Source organism: Trachemys scripta, chromosome 15 (assembly GCF_013100865.1).
Source record: "Trachemys scripta elegans isolate TJP31775 chromosome 15, CAS_Tse_1.0, whole genome shotgun sequence".
NCBI classification, from domain to species: domain Eukaryota; kingdom Metazoa; phylum Chordata; order Testudines; family Emydidae; genus Trachemys; species Trachemys scripta.
The window spans coordinates 6395528-6418290 of record NC_048312.1 but is presented as its reverse complement, the minus strand read 5'-3'; the positions used below and the strand labels follow the sequence as shown (position 1 = coordinate 6418290).

Genomic DNA, 22763 nt, shown 5'->3' with positions numbered 1-22763 from the left:
GAATCCTCTCTCAGTGCAAGATATTTGAATGCTATGATACCACGCACATGCTGCAGGTAATATTAACACTAATTCATCTGTGGGAGTTTTAAGTTTCCTCCTATTCCCATGTGTCTCTAAATCATGAAAATTTGGATCCATTACTCCCATCCAAATAAGTTAGTGGATTGCTATACATTTAAAGATTGCTTCCTGCTACATAAAAGCAATCCATCCCTACAGCTTTATAAACCAAGAGTGGGAATCTATAGAATATACTTCCTGTCAGAAAACAGAGACCTTACTGGACTTCTGCATACTAAAGTTAAAACTTCACACTGACAGTAGAAACAATGAATGTCAGTGATTTGACATTCATTACAATGCATATTATGCATTGTTATTTAAAATAATCTAAACCAATGGGGAGTAATCAGAGCTGTAGGCTGATCAGAGCCATTTCAAATTACTAGAATGCTTTAGGCTTAGAAACCATAAGCAATTAATTCCTTCAAGCAAAAATATGAAAAAAGACATTTTTTTTTTTATGTGCAAAGGCATCCAAATAAGGAACTTGGAAGTCATTTCCATTCTTCATGGTTCTGGACTTCTGAGAGCACATCGGTATGATAATATACTATTACACTCTGCCAAACACACCTGCAAAGGGAGTACTGGGATCAACTAATTTAGTCATATAGGACCTGTCTCAGCTGAAATTTGACACAGGATTAGCATCTTTCCAGAGAGAGATTAATATGGTTCTTGGTAGAAAGATACTAACATTGTTTCAAGTCTCTGCACATGTAGAACTTCACCTTTCTAACAAGGGAATTAAAAAAAAAATAAAAATCAGAGGTGTAAGCAGACTACCATACAAATGGAGAAAAAACAAACAACCATATGGGTCACAGTACACACTGGTCAGCAAAATAAGCACCTAATGTTACAACCTGTACATAAGGTCCAGATTGCTCCATTCCCCCCAAAACCTTCAGACTGGAAGAATTAGAGTAAATGAAATGAGAACATTTGTCTATTTGCAGCAAGTCAGCATTTCTTTTGGAGCATAAAGAACCTCACTATCTGCTACAAGTGAACTGCTGAATACTTTCATAAATGGATCCACAACTTTGTTTGCTGCTTTGGACCTGCAGTCAAGTGATACCTTTCCATTTTGAAGAGATCTTACCTGGATTCCTTTGCAGAACTATATACAATAAAAATTTTACAAAAAGTCAAAATCTAATAGTCGTTTTAGTAGTGTCCTTCTTGGCTACTTTCTATAAAGTATATGGCAGAAGACAGGCACTCTCTTCGATATCCATTATACCCCACAGACTGCGTGATCAGAAATCCTCCACGTTACAAATAGGTCTCGTTCATTTAAATAGTGAAAACCATTACCCTAGTGTCTTCTAACTCCCTCTGGAGTTTGTCAGCTTTGGTCTTTTCAAAGAGCAGGCTCTGTTCAAGCTCCTTAATGCGGGCATGCTCCAGTTTGGTCTGCGTCTGTTAGTAAAAAGGGAAAGGAAGAGAACACAACAGTGCCACCATCACATGCCAGCACAAAAGGAGGGAGCCACATGCAGGCCGTGCTGCCAGTATCTTCTACCAAGGATGAGCAGAGAAGATGCAGTGGGTAAAATGAACAGGGAAACTCTATGGATGAGAGAGATGGACTGAAAGTGTAAATGGTCTGATGTGTAAAATAAACAAACAAACCACAAATAAGAAGAAATACGGACAAAAAGTAAGGTAGATTCATGCAGCCAAGTAGAAGTTATTTATCAGTATGTGAAGTTTACCAGCACAAATTAGAATAGTTAATACTTTTTAAAGAACTATAAGTCCCTTCCGCCTATCATCCCCAACTAACACTGTATATTTATTTGGATGTAGCTGAGTTAGGTTTTTAATTATGAACTAGGGGATCAAAATTCAGACCTGGCGTACATGGGTGAAATAACACCATGGAACAGGACCAGCACACAGCAGGTCTGAATTTGGCTATAGATATTGATTAAGGCTTCTGTAGAACACTATTTTTAATTTCTCTATAGTTTAAGTTTGTGCCATAAAAATCTTCCTGGGCAAGTCAAGATTCATTTGTTGCCATCATATGAATGGTGAATACACAGAGTTACTCAGAACTGCAGAACATCTTTTCCCCACCTTTCCGAAGGGGAGCAAATGTGACTGATTTAGACTGGTTGCTCTGTAACTAAAATGCCGATTTGACCATGGTACATCACTCAAGTCTAAATTGGTTAGGCCAAGAGGAGGAAGTAAGTTTGTACTTCTAAAAGGCATTGTGTTCCAAGAGAGAAAAAGAAACCACACAAAGCGGAGCCAAGTACCTTCTGCCCTTTGCTCACAAAGGGGTAGGTTTTATAAAGAACTGTGGAATATCAGGTTGCAGCTCCTGAATATTCAACAAAGAGGCGGAGACACTTTGCCAGAAGTCTGCAAGAAAGCATGGGGTTTAAGAGAGGTGGAAAGAGTCTAGCAGTTACTCCCTTCTTGACTTGCACCACTGTGGGAGGGAAAAAGAAAAGCACACCCAGAGTTAAGAACTGCATGTCACACTCAGCTCTGAACTGCAGAGTTTAATACATTGTGTCAATCTTAACACACATCATCATTAACCTAAAAGATGCCATCTTTTAAAGAGCAATATTCATGCCTGTTGGTTTAAGTGTCCTTTCCTAGAAAGAGGCGTGACCATCCCAACAACAGGGTGACCACCTGAAGGAGGCTGAATATTATTTTGTCTGTCTATGGCAAGACATGCTTCTCATCCTGAGAAGTTACCTGTGCCAGAGTGGAGCAATGTTCTTCTATGTGATTTAGTTTAGCTGTTAATTTAGTGTGAAGTAGAGTGGCTGGATTTAATTAACCTAAGAAATATTAATTAGAAGAAACAGGTCTTCAGCTTGCAGAGCCAGACGTAGAATACGAAGAAGAAGAGAGTAATGTGAAGATATGTGGGATCCCATCAAGGCCCTACTCCATCTGTCACCATCCCAGTGCCCATACTGTAGTGTTTCCACAGTCGGCAGGAGATCTGTGAATACATGGGCACTCTACGTGCACTGTGCACCGGCATAGGTAATGTAGACCTAAATCTCCACTGCCAGTGTCTGTAGTAAGATATTTTGAAATCCTGTAAAGCAGTGTTATGTATAAACAGTGATAAGCTGATTGTGACCATCTTCAAAGCAGCCCCAACAATCAAAGATCATAAGTACTCTCTGAAGAGGAAGTGAGATGGGGGAAAGAAAGACTTTGTTTTGCTTCAGGTGTGTTCTCCTTCACCCATCAATTAATAAAAAGATGGCTTCACCTTAGCATTTCATTCTGATCGCATCAAGTTATTTCTCTATCTGTGTCAAAAGCTGGAAGTTGACTGGTGCTGAACCAAAATAGTTCTGTATCCATCATGATGAAAATAAGCCAATTCTACCAACATAATTCAATAGGCCCCAAAACGTAGGGATCCAAAAATATTAAATTTGCTTCAGAGGCTAAACTTTCAGCAGTTTCTTGGGCTAATGAAGTTTTTATGTGATTCTATGTCTCCTTTGTTCCTGGAGATCTTCAGAAGGCTTGACAACACTGCCAGTTTGCCAGAAGAATAAGGATTGTCCTTTTACCAACAGCTTTCCATTATGTGGTTCGATATTCTGATGGGAATTAGAGATGTTAAGAGAACTTTTAAAATGTCTAAAAGTTTTAAATGCAATAGCTTTACTTCAGAGCCTTGGTGAGATTAGTTAGTGTGACTTCAGATCCAGCAAACCAAAAAAACCAAAGCCACTAAACAGCTATAGAAATGTTTTGAGGTTTTTTAACTAGTGGTTTGGAATAAACCAACATAATTACTCTGTCACATTCCCTGAGGTGGATCTATACAGAAGGGCATATCCAGAATTCTCCTTACATCATGAATCTCTACTAAAATATGTACTATCTTAAAGCTTTCTACAGAACCCATCATATACAAAGCCTCTTTTTAATCCCTTGCTTATAAAGCAGCTATAACAAACATATCTAGGTGCTGTCCAATTATACTAAAACCTTCAGAGATCAGAGTTAAGAGAACTTATTCAAAAATATCCCACCACGCAGATATTATCTGCGCTAAAACAAAAATAAATAAAGATGCTCAGCTAAATATAGAGGCGCAATCTACAAGAGATCACTCCAAACACCACTTTTGCTCATTTAAAGAATAAACAAAAACAAAAATAAATAAGTCTGATTTCCATAGGAAAGGCTCCAATTCCAAATAGGGATATCCACTGAGGAATTGTGGATCAGTCTGGGCTCCCTTCCAATCATCCAAAGAGACAAGTCTAAGGGACAAATTCTCCTCTTAGTTACACCCGAATGAATTCGGAAGATTCAATGAAGTTACTCCAGATTTATTTTGGCGTAACATAAAGGAAAGCTTGATTCAGATGTAATAATGACAGGGAAGACTCTCTCTAGTCTGGGGAATCACAATTAGATGATGAGGGGTGAGACAAATCCTGCCCTGACTTAAATCCTCTGCAACTCCACTAAGGATACATCTACTCTGCAAAAAAATCCTGTGGCAGCAAATCTCAAAGCCCAGTCAACTGACGTGGGCTCATGCTACGGCACCAAAAATAGCAGTGTAGACAATCCTGCTCGGGTTGGAGTTCAGGCTCTGGGACCCCCGCCCATGCAGGATTTCAGAGCCCAGGCTCCAGCCCGAGCGAGAGGGTCTACACTGCTATTTTTAGCCCTGTAGCATAAACCCAAGTGCCATGGGTTTTTTTTTTTGTTTGTTTTTGTTTTTGCACGGTACATGTACCCTAAGTCGTTAAGTCCCAAATGCAGGGCCATCAGTTATCAACAATGCACAGCAATTGCACACTATCCCTGCTCTCACTCTTTGAAATGAAATTCGCAGTTTAGTTTTGCACTTATATCTACCTACTGATCCATCTGTACTGCTATGCTGAAGCTATAATGCTGACTAATGATTCTGTGACTGAGGCAGCAAGTCTTCAGTCCCCTGTGCTGGCATGTTCACCACAGAATATGATCTGGATAGTTTCTTATCTAGTGTTCCATTAAATAATCCAACATGACTCTCCACTCAAAAGCAGAGCAACAAGGGTTTTTCTTGGGAAATAAGCCTGTTCAGGGAGAAATTAGAATAGAGAGATCTGGAATAAAGACAGAGGGGAATGAGGAGTGCACAAAATAGGAAAGAGGAAAGTCACATGCAGATTTACTTCTAACACACCGTGTGCCTGATTTGGAAGAATAGAGGAGACCCAGATCACGGAAGTAGCTTCACAAAAGGAACACCTAAGAATGCACAGTAGGAAATCAGTTTTAGTCTTGAGAGCCTTCTATTTTGGTGGGGGAAGAGGGGTTGCAGGAGGCAGCCTGTTATAAGATTTTCTTGAACCAAATCAAAAGCAGAGGATTTTTTTGAATTCCATCTGCTTTGTACTGTGGACGGTGTAGAGGGGATTTATTTTAATGTCTTGCAAAAGCAATATATTTCTTCTAGCCAGTCCTAAACATCTTCTCTGTGTTTCAGGAAGAAATCCTGTTACGCTACAATGAAAAATCCATAGCTTTGTACATTGTAAATAATGAGTTCATTCTTGTATTCTTCATCACTTTTCCTTGGATAATGCTTTCTCTTCAGCATTTCATAACAAAAAAGAGTAATCCGTAAGGAGAGGTGGGGCTATGCAATTTGTTGTCTAGGAAATTTCATGAAATGATTACAGTGCCATCCGCTGAACAGCAGTGGGAGCTCACGGGAAAGCACACAGGATTTTGTGATCAATGCAGGTTGAGGCCTGCTTTTAGAGAGAAGACTTTTCAGGGCCCAAGGCTGTAGTTTCCTGTAAGCTCCTGTTGCTTTTCAGTTGATTGCACTGTATTAAGTTTGCGGTTTTATTTTAAAAATTAATGATGACCCATTCTCCCTGTCTTCAGTTAAAGGGGATCACAGGTGCTTAGTCATTACATATATTGCTTGTGATAAGTGTTGTAATTGCTCTGAAAGCAACATGCACACAAATACTAGTCAATGTTTCAATAGCAGATTATGTAGTTAGTGATTAAGTCTATAAATAAGCATTTTATCTGTACACAATCTGTTAACATGGGATGTCTCCACACACTTAAATGCCCTCTTACATTTTCAGGATCTTCAGAAATCTGCCTCTTTTGCTATCAGTAAAAATTAAAAAAAAACAAAACACAAAATATATTTCATCTAAATGCTTAACACTATCACTCCAATACAACAGGAGGCATTTAATTCATTTAAATTCAGCTTACACTCCTGAAGATATGCATCTTGTCAACCAATCAACCAGAGTCCTTAAAACAGTTTGCCATGATTTTAAACTCAATTTTAATTCTCGATCGATTTAACAAACAAATCCAAAAAACACTTTCATGGACTGAACAACTACTAGAGCAGAGTATAGATAGGTACTTTAAAATGGATGGAAGACTGACACAAAGTAGAACTTAAGGAAATGTCACATGAAATGGACCACAAGGCTAGCACTTTCATCATTAATGGTTCATAGGGTTACAAGTCAGTTTAAATTTCTATTGTTCTTTACAATGGGATAAGAGTAACCAACTTTTTTCAGATTAAATATGTTAAACTAGAAGACGTCCAACATTTTTATTTAAAATTTGGATTAAAAAACTGGCAGTGTTTAAATGGTCTCAATCTGTTTCTTTCTTATTAACAATAAAAACACTGTGTATAGAATTATTTCAGAATGTTAGACTAGAGTTCAGTACATCATACCAGCTAGACAAAGTAGGAATGTAAATCGTGATTAGAGTACATACTTTGTATTTCACTGGTGTGCTTAATTTTGAGCCCTCGCTAAAGCATGCACGCTGATGTTAAGTCTTTGTTGAGAGATGTGCAGGGATAGTCATTTTTTGGTATGAATCACCCAGAAGATTGAGGTGGTTAAATCTTCAGCACCCACTTCAACAGGGACATGACTATTAACTGCCAGTTTTATAGCTTTAAAATTGATTTCTAGTTGTTGGCTTCTTTTAAATAATTTGAAAAACGTTAGCAGGATTATAAAAATTGCAAAAAGGATGAAATTTTACCAAGAGCTAAATTACATTATTCTGCCACAACTGCAGCCACTCAGCTATAGAAGCCATGCTGAAGAATACAATTTACTTAAGGGCCCAAGCTTGACCATTTAAGCTTACACAAAGACTGCAGAATTGGGTACTTGAAGGTTTAGGGATCCCCTTCCATTTGTTCTGTGTACTCCTGGAATATCAACATGCAGTTTTAACTCTTCCTTTCATTGTCTTCACACTGGTAGCAATATAATGTCTATAGCTGTTTGCACTTCAACATCCTACCAAATGTGACTTTTACAAAGTTGGCAGTATTTTACCTCTAGGTCTCCTTTGGTAATGGACTCTTCCTCTACGCGGAACTGAAGATCCTCCACTTTCCTAGGAGTCATAAATTAAGACAGTTTTTCGTACTTACTTTTCATTAGAAATTAAAAGCCACAGCAACATTATATTTGAAATTATTTAATCAAGTTACCAGAAAAAGTGGGAGAAGGGAAAAAGTTCAACCCTGATTTTAAATGAGGGAACACTGAAAAATTCACATCAAAATCCTTCCTGAAGTTCTTTAAAGGTTGGAAGAGACAGTATTAACAAAGAAAATAATAGTTTAAATAAACAAAATATATTTAAATTAACTAGTCACCATCTCATTCGTTTCTTTTTTAGACTTTCAAACAATGACCTGATAAAAAGACTTGATCCAGTTGCCATCACTAATTTCTATGATTCATGCTAAAAATGAGTAAGAAATTAGAAAATGTATTAAAAAAATTAAGAAGCTGGGGTGTTTTTTTTTAGAAATGCACATTGTAAAACTCTAGTATAAGTAAAGCAAGTTGATCTGTACCTGTGCTGGCTGGTGGAGAGGAAGCCTGTGGGGGAGGAACTGACATGTGCTTAAGCACAACTTGCCTCATTTACACTAGAGTTTCAGAACATATAGATAGAACGTATTCGCGAACATCATCATCTCAAACTCCCCTCCCCCCCTTTTTATCCTAGTCAAACTTTATGTGGACTGAGATGGACCAGATGGTGTGTTCCTGTGGAAGAGGGCTCTGAAGTTAGATTCTGAGCAACCTACACTGGCTCCACAGTTCTCTCAACTCCACAAGAAATGTGGAGAGGAGAGAAAGGATGCCTCATATCCCTTGAATGACACGCACTGGCTGAAAAACTCAGTAGACGGACTTTGAAGATGACCACGTCGAGTCTTCTCAGTCAAAGGCAGGGCTTGTGGGAATATGGGGTCTTTCAGACAATTAGTGTAAAGGAAAGGAACAATAAGAATTTAAGTTAGTATTTATCTTAACAGTAATTACAACGCTGTCTACACAACAACTCCTTGCTTTTGAGAGTGAAGGATTTAAAGTAGTTAGATATAATCTCATGCAGTAACTTGAAATCTAACAGTGCAGAGTACTTTCAAAGAAAATAAACCCAGAGTATTTAGGAGGAAGAGGGAGAAATACTACACTGCTGGAGCTGTGAACATGTCTCAAGCTGCAAAATGCCACTTCAGTTAATGTGTATCAGTCATGTACAGCAACAGCTATGTTGCTTGGCAACATGCTGAAGGTGAGCTCAAGGCCAACGAGGACCAGAGTTAAAGTAGTCCCTCGCTGCCCTAGCAGCCGGTGAAAACAGGCTCATAGCATCTATTATAGAAAGAGCTTTTATTTTAAGCCCCATATGATGCAACCTGCAGAAGCTGCCTCAATACCACCGCCTCTGCAGGTTGCAAACTATTGGTCTAAGCAACTCCATAGCATGAACTATGCAAGTCACTTCACACCAGCCACAACACCCTATATTTGTCCCATTTGGAATTAGTCTGTTACTGGCAAACCACCACATTTGAAACACAAAACCTTGTTTGTGATGGAGAGAAATCCTGAATAAAGTTTTTGGTTCACCTTTTCTCTTCCTCAAGCTGGTTGAGAAGCTCCACTTTCTCCCTATCAGCAGCTTCGACCATAGCCCGCAACTGGTCCATTTTCGCTTCCATTTCCAGTACATGCTAATAAGCAGCAACGACATAGAATTTAGAAAGTAAAAAGATTAGGCAAGTCAATATTTACTTGAAGAAGTTTAAACAGGGTTCTATTTAAGGGTGAAGAAAGCCATATGGTTTGCAGGAAATCAAAACAGTCAGCTATTCCGTATGGAGGTGTAAATGGAAAGATTAAGAACAAAATACTTATAGCTTGGTAAAATGATAACCCAGGGGACAGGCACACGATAACCATTTACCAATATACCAATGGTATAAGCAGCAAGGGGAGGTGTGGTATAATGGAGATTAATTGGAAGGAATTGGATGAAATATGAAGAGCAAAATCTAGGCCAAATATCAGACTAAGGCTTCCTGAAGCGAGCTCTATCACATAAGAGCTGTCATACTGGGTCAGACCACTGTTCATTTTGCCCAGTATCCTGTCTCTGACAGTGGCATGTACCAGAGCTTCAGGGCCACTGTATAGAACAGGGTAATTAAGGAGTAATCCACCACTGTCTTCCACTCCCATCTTCTCTCAGTCAGAGGTTTAGTGTTGCACTGAGCATGGGGTTGTTGCATCCCTGATCATCTGAGCTAATAGCCATTGAGGGACCATTCTTCCATTAACGTATCCAGTTCTTTTTTGAACCCAGTTATACTTCTGGTCATTACAACATCCCATAGCAATGAGCTTCACAGGTTAGTTGTGTAAAGTTCTTCCTCTTGTTTGTATCAAACCCACTGTGTATTAAATTTCATCAGATGACCCCAGGTGATTGTATTGTGTGAAAGAGTAAATAATACTTGTCTATTCATATCTTCCACATCATGATTCTCGATCATATCCCCCCTTAGTCATCTCTTTTCTAAAATGAACAGTCCTAATCTTTTTGGCCTCTCCTTGTATGGAAACAGTTCCATACCCCGGATCATCTTTGCCGTCATTCTCTGAACCTTTTCCAGTTTCTCTAGATCCTTTTTGAGATAGGGCAACCAGAACTGGACACAGTATTCAAGGTGTTAGCGGATCATGGATTTATATAGGGACAGGATGATATTTTCTGTCTTATTTTCTATCCCTCTCCTAATGGTTCCTAACATTCTGTTAGCCTTTTGGACTGCTGCCAAGCACGGAGCAGAAATTTTCAGAAAACTGTGCAGAGTGACTCCGCGATCTCTTTCTTGGGTGGTCACAGCTAATATAGAGCCCACTGCAGTGTAAATATAGCTGGATTCTTTTTTTTCCAATATGCATTACTTAGCATTTATCAATGTTGAATTTCATGTAATTACATATGGAATGGTCTCTCAAGAAATGTGGTGGAAGCATAAGCATTTGGGATGTGTAAAAATAGACTGGATGAAGGAATAAAGTTTATACATTACAGGTAATAATCCTGCAATGGTCACTTAGGGAATGGACGAGATAGCACCAAATAGGTAGCTTCTGTCTCTAGTCTACAATCTGGAAATGATTGTTAACAATATTTATTGTGAGCGTCTTAATTAAGGTATTATTGCCTAAGAGAGCTTGTTTCCAATGTGTAATTTTAACAACAAATGTTAGAATGCCCCCCTACCCAACTGCTCAGGGCACTGTACAATATTTAACAATGTTTTTAAAATACCACCTCTTAAAATTCAGAATGAACTATAAACATAACTTCTTAACAAGTCTCAACTTCACCATCTCAGGAACCTCTAAGAAGAGCAGTGGCTGCAAACTAGACTCAATTTTAAAATAGTGCCCATTACTCCCAAACTTGTCCAATCAAATAATAAAACCTAGTGTGAAGTTGAAAGAAGTTGGCTGTCCTACAATCATCATGTCAAAAGAGCAGTATTATTTCTTACCTGATCATGTCCATCTCGAGCCAATGCCAGCTCCTGCTCTATTTCCCCTACATGACTTGTTGCTTTAGCAACCTCAGCCCTCTCCAGGTCCCTCTCTGCCAGAAGCTGTTCAATATGCTGCTGCTTCTCCTTCAGAGCCTCCTGGAGAGCGGTGGTGCCAGAAATTTTTCTTGCATATCGGGAAGATGTTTCTGTTAACTTCAAAAAAAGCAAATATGTTAAAAACTTCATTATTAAATAAAAAGGAAGGCTATAATCTTATTGTACAAGCATTTTGGGTGCTAGCTAAGCAGATGTTTATACCTGACTGCAGCTCCTCCCACACTTTATATATCAAAACCAATGAGAGAGGGAAATAATTTATTTCCGGTTTTAAAAATTAATTTCAAATTAGTTGCTCTGGAAGTGAATAAGGGACATGATTGTGCAGCAAGACTGTTCCGTGGCAATCAGCAGGTGGTGCATAGGAGACCGAAGAGTTCAAATGAAAAAAGAAGGCTGGCCTCAGTCTAAGATGGGTACCATAGACTCAATCGAAGGCTAGCTTGTTAGGTTGCTGCTAAGCATCTTTTTCCATGAGCCCTGGCTAGATATAAAAATGTCCTCCTAGTAAAATTAGACATTCTTCCCTTATATATGGAATCATAATCTTGGGTCACTTTCTGCAATCTAAGAACATTTTTAGGTTTCCAAATGGATTGTGAAAAGCCTTCCCCATGAATTCCTATTACCACCTTTTGTGTCTATGAAGGATGCATAAATACTCAGAGTAAAATTCTGCTGTCTTCATTTGAGACAATCTCCCATTGAAACCAATGGGAATTTTCCTTGACTAAAAGGGAAAGTTCTGTAATCCTTGTCACTATCAGTACATTCTGAAGAAGTATAACTGATATCTGATAGGAATCACTCTAAGGATTTGAGTCGAACTAATAGTTTTTGGAAAGAACCGCTTTGGAATGACTAAAATTAAGGGTTAAATATAAATGAATCCATCTGCAAAATGTAATCTCTCTCAAATGAGACTAAGGCTTTGCTTGATCAAGTGTGCCCACTATTCCACTTAATGGAATTGGCTCTTACAATGATTAGTGAGAATTTAGTATGCCCCTATCCTCCATTTTGTCAAAACTTTTTGCACTGGGAGGGAAAGTAGCAGAACTGAAAGTACAAGAATTTCTATGAATGAGAAATAGTTATTGAACAAGTTGTGGGTGCAGCAAGTATTGAGATAGTAAATTTGTTAGAATATGTAACAATTGACCTGAAACGTAGTAATCCAAACTTTCTTCCCAGGTCTTAAACTATAGATAGGAACTAGGATCAAAAATGCTATCAATATCTCAATTATTCAAAATCAGAACCTTGCTCTCTGGGTAGATTAGTTTTAAACAGTATCACAGTAGTTGTGACCAAGAGCGGGAACATGTCTCTTTCATGGTCTTTCCAAAGATTAAATAATTGAACAATACTGCTATATCCAGTGGGGAATGCTGGCATTGGAGAACATCAGTCCAGAGTTCCCTTTCTATGTTCTAAATTAAAAAAAAATTGTTTTTGCCATTTTCTTGCATTAGGAAAAAAATATCCACCTTCTCTCTCTTTTGACCACTGGGAATTGCTACAGATTCTAACATTTCCAAATTGGCTATGAATAACTTAGCTTTCCAAGAAAATCTGCAAATACTGTACTTCTTAAGTGATTCAAAAGTTCTAGGCAGAATTGCTTCAGCTTCAAATAAAGCCAAGCATTGTCTTTTGAAGTCTGGATGACCTTGCCTTATTTCCTCAGTGCTCCCGAGACAGTCCTCCATCCCAGGAGCATGACAAAAAAAACAAAACAAAACAAAAAAACAAACCAACACACACTTAGCTCATGTCTCTTCAATTCTGCAGATTTTCAAAGCACTTCATTTCATTAATGGTCTAAAAACTAAAGGTTTCAGTACTAGACAAAAAGGATTCAGATTAGGGGACAGACTCAAATAGCCACAAACAGCTTTTCTACATTAGAGGCTCATATACCTTGGTGTTGGTGACTTATTACATATGCAAGCAAAAAGCACAGCAGCCTTGGATAAATTAGAAGAATGGGTGGAAACCTGGTAAATTCCAGATAAGATATAAAATTACCAGAAAACACTGTTTGGAATTTCAGAGTAGTAGAGATCTGCTGTGACTAAAACGTGAACACGAGCAAAGAAACTTGGGACTTCTTGCAATAAGCAGCATTTTACTCAGAGAAAGGAAAATGTCAAAAGATTACTTTGACAAGCAGAATCTCTTCTGCGGCTGGACCCTTAAGCATTCATCCTCAATCAGAATGGAATATAAGGAAGGGGACTGGAGCATCACTGTAACAAAATAAGTAACTCTCCAAAGACTATTATAGCCAATAATTACATTCCCTCTTATGCTATGATCCTGTCAAGAACACTAAATTAAGCTGGATTGATCCAGGTCAGTACTTGATGGGAGCACTCCAATGAGTAAGCAGGTGCTGCAGAAGAAGGGTCAGTACTGAACCAATGCACCTGTATAAGTTTAGGGGGCACTGTGCTGCTAGAAGTGGATATTTCAGAAAAGACTGAGAAAAAAAAGGTGCCATTCACTTGTGGTGAATAAAGATCCATGTGCTTTTTATAATAAGGTGTTAGTCCTGTTGTCCTGGCCAAGTGTTGACTTGGGTAACTACTTCTGCCCATGTGAAATCTGCTTCGGTTTCAAATGAATATGGTAACAATATCTTCCCTGTCCTAAACCAGCTGTTCAGTGGAGCTGTATGCTAGCTGCTCAGTTTCATTCCAGAGGTGGCTGAATTTCAGTAGCAGTTGACATGGTCCCTATATAGTCATCTGTATATAAATTTCTGGGGATTATAAAAAAAGCTCTGGAATCTTCTGGGGATAAATGGTGCAATAGAAAATTACTTTTACACTCTTAATTGCCTAGTTGTTAGGGAAGATATCAAGCTTTCCCAAGGTTTTATGTACCAAACTTTAAAAAATGAACATAAATATAAAATATTAGGTCATAAATTAGTACTATGTTAAAGTTAATCTCAACACCATACTTTGCAGTTTCTACTCTTTAGAAGCTCACAGAATTAAAATCAATTAGGAAAAGAAAGAGGCTTCTTATCAGCAAAGGCAGAGGTTGGATTTCCACATTACATTTCTTTACTGACCCATTACATACAACCATCTCTCCAATGGAAAAAGAAAAAGATATTCCATTTTAGTCTAGCTCAGGCGTCTAATATTATGTTTAGTCACACACATGTTCATCTCTGGAAGCTTTAATGTGAGCCAAGTCTGCAAATGTTAACGTAGCTTTAGCGGAGAAGCAGCCCTGGAAAAATGGACAACTCTCTACAACGTGGATCCCAGAATACGTTGATGCCCTTCATTTTGCGGACAGCATAAGCCCCTTCCTTATTGCAAAAACCTCAGTTAGTTTGGTGTTAAATATATAAAGGTAAATGTACAAACATTTATCTATTCCTCAGAGCTAGCTAAGATTTCCTACATGCATGCTTTGAGTGAAAAACAAAAGAGCACAATGAAACATATTATGCTCTTCCCAAGAACTGGTCTATCCTTAGTTTACATAAGCAAACCATAGGCATGTGCCATATGGGTTTCTGCTTGGAAATGTAAAGCATGCAATAGAAAAAGAATCTTACTAGTCCTGTACGGCTTGGCTTGCTGCTTACTGATGATGCCACAGAACTGAGAGAACTCAGGGAAGATGCACTTGGACTGCGTTTCAGAGCTGACGGCGTTGCAATCACTTTTCTCACAGTTGCCTTGGCTTTAGCTGGTGTGGTTGATGGAAATCCAATCTTGGTAACTTTGTGGACCGGTGCAAACAAGCCATATTTTGGCTGACACTGAAAATACCTTTAGAAAAAACAAACAGATGAGGGCAATAAATAAATTAAAACCGCAGAGAATTACCTTTTCATGTACAGTATGGCAACTTCTAAGGAATTCCACATCAACAGTCTAAACAAGGGAAAAGGGTTGCTGGTATTAAGGCTGTTTAGCACTTTCCATTATAAAATTCTTACAACCTCTTTTCTGAGAAGCTCTAGCACTTCGCTTGCAGAAAACTCAGCAGTTAGAAAGCCCTTGGCCTATAGAAATTCCATTCAGGTTTAGCAGAGTTAAATCTCCATTTCCCTTCTGTCACATGCATTCTTCCAAGCAAACAGGGGGCAGGTCTTTGAGAGAAAAGGAAATCTTTCAAGACCCTCTGCTAGCTGCACTAAATTAATTATCATTATTTGTATTGTGTAACACCTAGAAACTGCTGTCAGGGATCAGGGCATCATTGTGCCAGACATTGTATGCACAAACAACACAGAAGGTCTCCATCCCAAAGACCTTACAGACTAAGTAAACATGAATATGAGGTTTTGAAAGATACATAAAACCCCAAGCAATTTTGTGTTACTGAAGGTTATTATTATAGGATTATAAACTAACCTTGTTCCAGCCACTGCTCCATCATTCTTTCCCAGAGGCTCATCTAATTCTACTCCACACCACTCTCCTTTAGCAAAGTCAGTTTCCCCCAGAAAACGTACTACTCCAGCTTTGGTGCCACCAACCTGAAGGGGGAGGGAGGAAAGGGAGTGTAATAATTTTTACTGAGTTTCCAAACTAAAACATCAAATCAGATGTAAAAATATTTAGCACAATTTCATAAACACACTGCAAATTAAGGATTAAATGTGATTCAACCAGTAAGTATTTAGAAATATTTACTCTACTTTTACTACTGCTTCTATTTTAACATGTTGAGTGTGTCTTCAGAACCACAACCATGACTGAATAAGACTAAAAATATATTTACCACTACCCAGTGCAGATGTGGGGAACTGACAGCATTGGAACCTGGGTTGTAGCCAATTTCAGATGATCTGATGCTCCCTTCTGGCCTTAAACTCTATGACTCTAAATTAAGTTTTTCCTGCACCTATTTAGAATGGTTTATTATTGTAAGTTTGTGAGGGAAGGAGAAGAGAAACCACAGCACTTTAGCTTCTTCATTGGACTAATTCAGATTAACTAAATATTACAATTATTCATACATTTAAAGGAAATATAAAGCATGAGCGTTGGCAGGCTTGCAAATGGAAGCACCTATTTGAATGGGTTTTGTAGGGAAGAAAAGGCCCAGAAAGTGCTTTTTCTCAGCGTGTACTCCTGACCAGTGCATCCTAAATCATTCACTTAGCTTAGAAGTGTTCGGAGACCTTTCCAGACACCAAGCTGGTGCTCTACTTACCTACAGCACATCCGTGCAAGACATAGCTTCACCACTAAGAGAGGTAAGGACAGGCAAGAGAAGAAATTAAGTGAAGATTCAAGAGGGGTCCAGTGTGACTGACCATCTACTGCTGGAACAAGCCCAGCATGGCAGGAGTCTTGCAGGTCGGGGTAACAGTGTGTTGTGGCCTCCCTGTGAGAAAATCTGTGCAGCTCCTGCCTCTAGCACTATAAGTTTCATGGGCACCAAATGTCAATCAAAACTACTTTTCCCAAGAGGTTGCCTCATACACCACGGGCATTTTTGCCACTTTTTTTGGTATTTGCAATTCCCAGCACACCCTGCAGTGAAAAGGAAACTGTACCTTGACAAGAAACTTAAAGTGATCTGCCAAGACAATGAAATGGGTTTGTATCACTTCTCTTATTTATTATGTTCAAAGTCTGATCTAGATTTTAAACTACAGCTTTTTAACATTAGCAATTCAGGCCTCGTTCACTCCATTTTCCTGAGAAACTCTCTGGATGACTAGAGCACTAATAGCTTCATTTCATCATAGATATGAAGGAAGTGAAACCTGACTGAGAGGGGAAGCGATTTTTATTTAAACTGTTTTATTTTTATTTACACCTATTTATTTGAGAAGCCTGAATTCTCAATAAAGATTCAACACTCCTTCAATTAATGACAGAGAAAGATCCTAATATGCATATCAGGAACCTCCAAAAAAACAGGGAAGTTCAGAATTGGTCCTCCTATTTCTAAAATGAGAAAACAAGCAGGAAAGTGCCTTTCTGGTGGTCTTTATACCTGTTAAAGGAGACAGACCTGTGTTTTTCCCCTTCACAGGTCACTTTTAATAACATTTAATCTACAGAGTATCTTTATGTCTTTGTTTTTATGCTGGTATAGTAAGTAATTTTTGCCCTGGGGGTGGGTGGGGGGAAACATTTTATATTTACGACTAACAAAACACAGGTAAATATAATACTAGGAAAATGTTTGGTACCTGGTGTTTCTGGCATAGAAAAGACAGTGTTTGTCCTTATTCGTAAAAAAGCAACAAGAAAAAAAAAAATCTAAGTTGACAGACCGGACGTCACGTGGGATCCCAACACCTTTTTACATTCCAGTCTAACTATCATGCTTCATATATTCAGTATTTCATTGGAAGAACTATCCCTGAATCCAAATTTGTTCCCGCCTCCTCAAATCATCCCACTTTTCTCCCAGGGCTAAATAGCAAACACACATCCGTAACCTGTTCTCTAAATAAAATCTAAAGGAAAAAAAAAAAAACTAAACAAACAAACAGAAAATGAAGCTACAAAGTCCATGCCAGACTCATTACACTGCCCTCATCCCACACCCTGTGTACTTTAAAACAAGTGTACTTTAAACCAGGATGCAACCAAGAGTGTTAGAGAACTAAAAAACTAGCCTTCGAGCTCTTGTCAAATATCCATCCATCTATTTCTAACCCCACTGCAATATCTGAGATTCCACCAAATCTTTGATTTTACAGAAATACTGGCCCTAAATCTCTAGTATAAATCTGATTTAATTGCAGATTTCTAGTCTTGCATAGAAGATATATATCTGCCTGAAATAAAAATGTAAAGTTAGATCCTTAGATATCATATGTTAAGTGCTCAGCACTTACAGAAATTTATGAACTATTTTAAAATAGGTACGTAGAAAACAAAATGCAGAGGAACAGTTAACTGCTAAAGTTGTAGCACTTCAACTATACCTGTAAAATTAAAGTGCTAGAAACCTCCTACTGTGGGTGTAATTATACCAGCATAAGCACTTTTATACCAGTGCAGCTTATACTGGTATAACTGGGTCCACAATGGGGCTTTTACTGGTATAACTTTTTTTTTTTTTTATTAACTGAAATAATCACACACCCCTAACCAAAATGGCTATACAGATAAAACTTTTCAAATACAGACCAGGCCTTAGTGTCATATGGCTAAAGTGCAAGTCATCCTGCTATTAAAATACTCCTTGCCAATAGTAACATCGAATGCAATTTACTACAGCCATTAAAATATGGAAAAGGAGTTGCTGGAGAAGTATATCAAAAAGCTGTGCAACATACATGATTTGTTGTATTTGGAGGCATGCTTATTTCGCAATGGGGCATAAATGACCAAGTAAAAAAAAGCCTTGTACAAGAGTTTTAAAAAGTTAAATGAATAATAGGGCAATATTACAACGTGATGAAGACAGCTACTCTGTGACCTTCATTCACACTGAGGCAGGTCATTAAATAATTGAACAGCGAAGAGAATGCCTGCCAAATATTTTTTAGCTGATCGTCACACTCAACATATTCAAGATGGATAATATCAAATAATAATGAACCAATGTGGCTAACATAGACCGCTGGCCTTTGTGGGATGGAGAAATTCAGTTTAGAGTCCCAGCTGGGGTTTTATTGAAAATGTGGGAAAACACAGTGATTAAACAAAACTGCTCATAAATTCTAAGGCTACATAAATTTACCCCAATTTGATGTTAAGGAATGAAAGATGTTCGTTTCTAGTTTACGAGCATTCATTTCAGAAACTTCCTGAAGAAAGCAGGTGGGAGTGAATGAACCAAATTATGTAAATAGGCATCTTTATATAATTCCTTATTTCTAAACAGGGGGAGGAGTGGAGTGTGGTAGTAATACTACCGCAGTGGCTACATTCAAGGATCACATTCATCCTTTTTACCCCAGCATCACACTGGGAGCTCATGTTCAGTAGCTTGTCAACCATGACTTCAATATCCTTTTCAGAGTCACTGCTTTCCAAGATACAGTTCCCCCATTCTGTAGGTATGGCCAGCAATCCATCTCTCTCTTTCTGACTGCCCTGTCATCATGACTAACCACTCTGTCAATCTGTGTGTCATCTGCAAATGTTATCAGCAGTAATTTCGTATTTACTTCCAGATCATTGCTGAAAAAGTGTTGAACAGAATTGGTCCTAGTACCAACCCTGCAAACCACCATTAGAAATACCCCATTTGATAATTCTCCATTGACAACTACTTTTTAAAAGGTCAGTTAGGCCATTCTTAATCCATTTAACATGTGCTTTATTGATATTGTATAGTGATAATATTTTAATCAGAAGGTTGTACAGTACTAAGTGAAACACCTTATAAAAATCTAAATATATCACATTGATGCTGTTACCTTTACCTACCAAACTTGTAATCTCATCAGAGAACAAAATCAGATTTGACCAGACCTATCTTCCATAAAACTTGACCACCATTAATAATATTCCTATCCTTTAAGACTTTTTCAACTGAATTCCATATCAACTGTTCCATTGTTTTGCCCAGATTGATGTCAGGCTAACTGGCCTACAGTTAACCAGGTCATTCTGCTTGCCCTTTTTTGAATATTGGCACAACACTAGCACTTTCTGCTTGATTAGTTGCCTGAAGTATCCATTAAAGAACCTGAGCCCATAGTTTAGCTTGCTTAAAAAAAAACAAACAAACAAACAAAAAAAAACTCCTGATAGCATGGCTTTCATCAACATGTAAAACTACATGGGAATCCAAATGTCAGTAACTGAAGAAGACATTCCATAGAATTGCAGAAGAGGAAATTATTTGGACTAATTCCATGGTGCAGAAGACTCATACAAATTTACCAATGCAAAAGCACAAAGCTCCAACGAGACAAAGAAGAATTGTTCTCTGAGCCATCCAACATGTAAACTAGCAAAACTAAGTCCAAGTTGTTCTGACCGTTCCCTGGACATTCTTCCCCTTGGAGGGGGAAAAAAAAAAAAAAAAAAAAAATCCACCTCTCCCATCCCCACCAAAAAAAAGTTTAGTGCTCTATACAGAAACAAATTTAAAGTATCAATAGGTAGATATAAGAGGTTATTTGCTTATGTATCTTAATGGTTATTCCAGCTTGGTGTCTCACATTTAATTTAAAATTAACCAACCAATCACCTTGCTGTGCCAGTAATTAAAAAGGCAAAGAAATACGTGGGCTTATTTTTAAGCAAATTAGAAGGAAGACATCTTGCCCTAATGTTTGTTCACAGGCAACATTGAAAGTACAATGACATTTTACATACACAATCACCAGGGTTATGGGCAAAGTCACGTTTAGCTTTGTTTATTCCCAACTGAATGTCATCTGACTTCCTGATTGCAATGTTCTCGTGTACTTAAAATCTAGTAAATACATGGGGTATGGTTATAAAATTTAACAATTGCAAAACCACTATAATCGCTCCAAATTCAATTCTTTCAATCTGTACATAAGGCAGTTAATTTTTTTCCATACCATTATTTCTTCTAACAAGCCAAGGAAATATGGATTTTTTTAAATATATATGAGCTATACCTATCTCCTAGAAGTGGAAGGGACCCCGAAAGGTCATCGAGTCCAGCCCCTGCCTTCACTAGCAGAACCAAATACTGATTTTTGCCCCAGATCCCTAAGTGGCCCCCTCAAGGATTGAACTCACAAGCCTGGGTTTAGCAGGCCAATGCTCAAACCACTGAGCTATCCCTCCCTCCCATTCATGCTGCAGTTAAGCAAGCTACAGCTGAAGGGTGTAAACAGCCAAAGAGAAGAATCTGTGTTAGCAGTGCTATGTGCTAAAAATATTTTGAGGGGAGTCAAGCCATCTCTTATATAGGGCACCATAGTCCAGAAGAACATATGTAGCTGAAAATGAGAAGAATGTAGAAACACATGTATTTACAGCACAATGCTTATACAGTGATACAAATCTGAGAACTACGCTGTGGATGTCATGGTAGAATTTGGCCCTTGGATAATAGAGTTGATATAGCACAATATCCTTCACCCCAAACAGTTTAATTTGGCTTTGAACCTTGCCCACATATCTTTAACAATCGGAAGTCTGCAAGAGCCATGTTTTCATTAACAAAAAAAATCCCTAACTGGCTCTGAGGAGGCACCAAGCATACTCTCTCTCTCAGGTGCTCGGCTGGCTGGATCTTGTTCAGGGTCTAACTGATCACCATACGTGGGGTCGGGATTGGCAGAGACCTCAAAGTGTGTGTGTGGGGGGGGGGGAGGGTGAGGCGGGAAGGGGTTGCCCATAGTTCTCTGACAGGTTCACCTTGGATCACAGATTTCAAGGCAAGCATGTTCTCTTATTAATTCATGTCCATTATCTCAATGTAAGGAAGTAACTTGCAACAAGCAACTTACAGTGAGCAATAAAGATAAAATGAGAGATTAGTTTTCACTGAGTCCTCACAAGGCGAACACCCTTTTATAAAAAGGCCACATCAACATATGCCTGCAAATCTAGATTGTAATATTTTGTGACCATATGGATGCAAGCCCAAATTGCAGCTTTACCACTCATCCGCAGAAGCATCAGATTTGTTAGACCATAATAAAGCTGTAACTCTGGTTAAATGAACGAAGAAACTTTAATCCCTTGAGAAGGTTAGTTTGATAAGAGATTGTTAAATAGAGAATCTAACCCATCCAGGAATAGGCCAGACTTACATATTCATTTTTCTCTGAGTTTTGGAAGGGTAAGAAAAAGTGAAGTGTATGTATCTGAATTTAGAAAGATCTTTAAACACACCCACCCTGCTCAAACCATATTGCTGGTTTTGCATTTACCTTTTGGGGAAAGGATGGAGGGATTATTTCCAAAAATGTGATCATATTAATTCAATTTTATTCATTTTATCTGCCTGGAAAGTGCAATATTCCTCAAGAGAGGAATCTCCAAAATTATTTTCTCATGAATACTGTTATTTCAACAAGATACCTTCACGGATAAAATACATAAAATAAGTGATCTCTTATGGATCAAATAGAAAGTGCTTGCAGTACCATGGCAAATAATCTCTCATTTTCAGTTGGTTTCGCAGCCTTCCTACTCTTAGAAAAGAGCTACACTGCACCAACAATCCAATTATGGTGTTGTGGTCCAATGGAACAGAAGGTGGTGCCACTAATTAGCTTTTCAAATGGCAAATACTCAGATTTATTTGCTATTTTGCAATATTCCTAAAATATGGACTGCCTATGGTTATTACTTTTTCCTCTTTGAATGCCACTGCTAATTCACATCCAGATTCTGGAATTTACTTTAGATGTAAAATGTTGTCTTGATTATGTTAATTCTCATTCCATCTAAATTAAAGGCTCCATTTGGTTCCTTAACTATTTTTTATTGAAAAGTTAGACACTAGTACAATAAATAAGATCAGAATTAAAAGGATTCATACCAAAATCATCAACTTTTATAAACATCACTTTAGTTTTCCAGTATTTAATAAAATACCCATATACTAGTATGTTGTATTTCCTTTGGCTGGCTAGAAATTTGGACAATTATTGCAATTTCCTTAAGACAACCAGGCAACTAAGCACAGACTTGCTGGGTCTGGGAGGCTCCCTTAGATCCTGGCTTATCAGGGCCTCAAAAGGATTTCAAGCACATGTAAAGAAACTATGGACAGCAAGGAGCTGAGAGGATGATATACTATGAGGTGT

The 22763-nt window shown here is 38.2% G+C and overlaps 1 protein-coding gene across 23 annotated transcripts in view; it reads right to left on the bottom strand.

The window, feature by feature from the left end:
* Positions 1-22763, bottom strand: part of CLIP1 (CAP-Gly domain containing linker protein 1) — a 120482-nt gene that overhangs the window by 49607 nt on the left and 48112 nt on the right. For 14 of the 23 annotated variants that reach the window (XR_004648271.1, XM_034791242.1, XM_034791243.1 and 11 more), the window contains exons 4-10: positions 15454-15578; positions 14649-14865; positions 10964-11161; positions 9027-9130; positions 7428-7488; positions 6175-6207; positions 1387-1491 (exon numbers count right to left, since the gene is read on the bottom strand). Coding sequence is in view for 22 of the 23 variants with exons in the window: in XM_034791242.1 (XP_034647133.1) it covers positions 1387-1491; positions 6175-6207; positions 7428-7488; positions 9027-9130; positions 10964-11161; positions 14649-14865; positions 15454-15578 (843 nt within the window). In the remaining variant the exon portion in view is untranslated. The remainder of the gene's footprint in view (positions 1-1386; positions 1492-6174; positions 6208-7427; positions 7489-9026; positions 9131-10963; positions 11162-14648; positions 14866-15453; positions 15579-22763) is intronic. The other 9 variants (XM_034791245.1, XM_034791255.1, XM_034791260.1 and 6 more) reach the window with 3 other exon arrangements.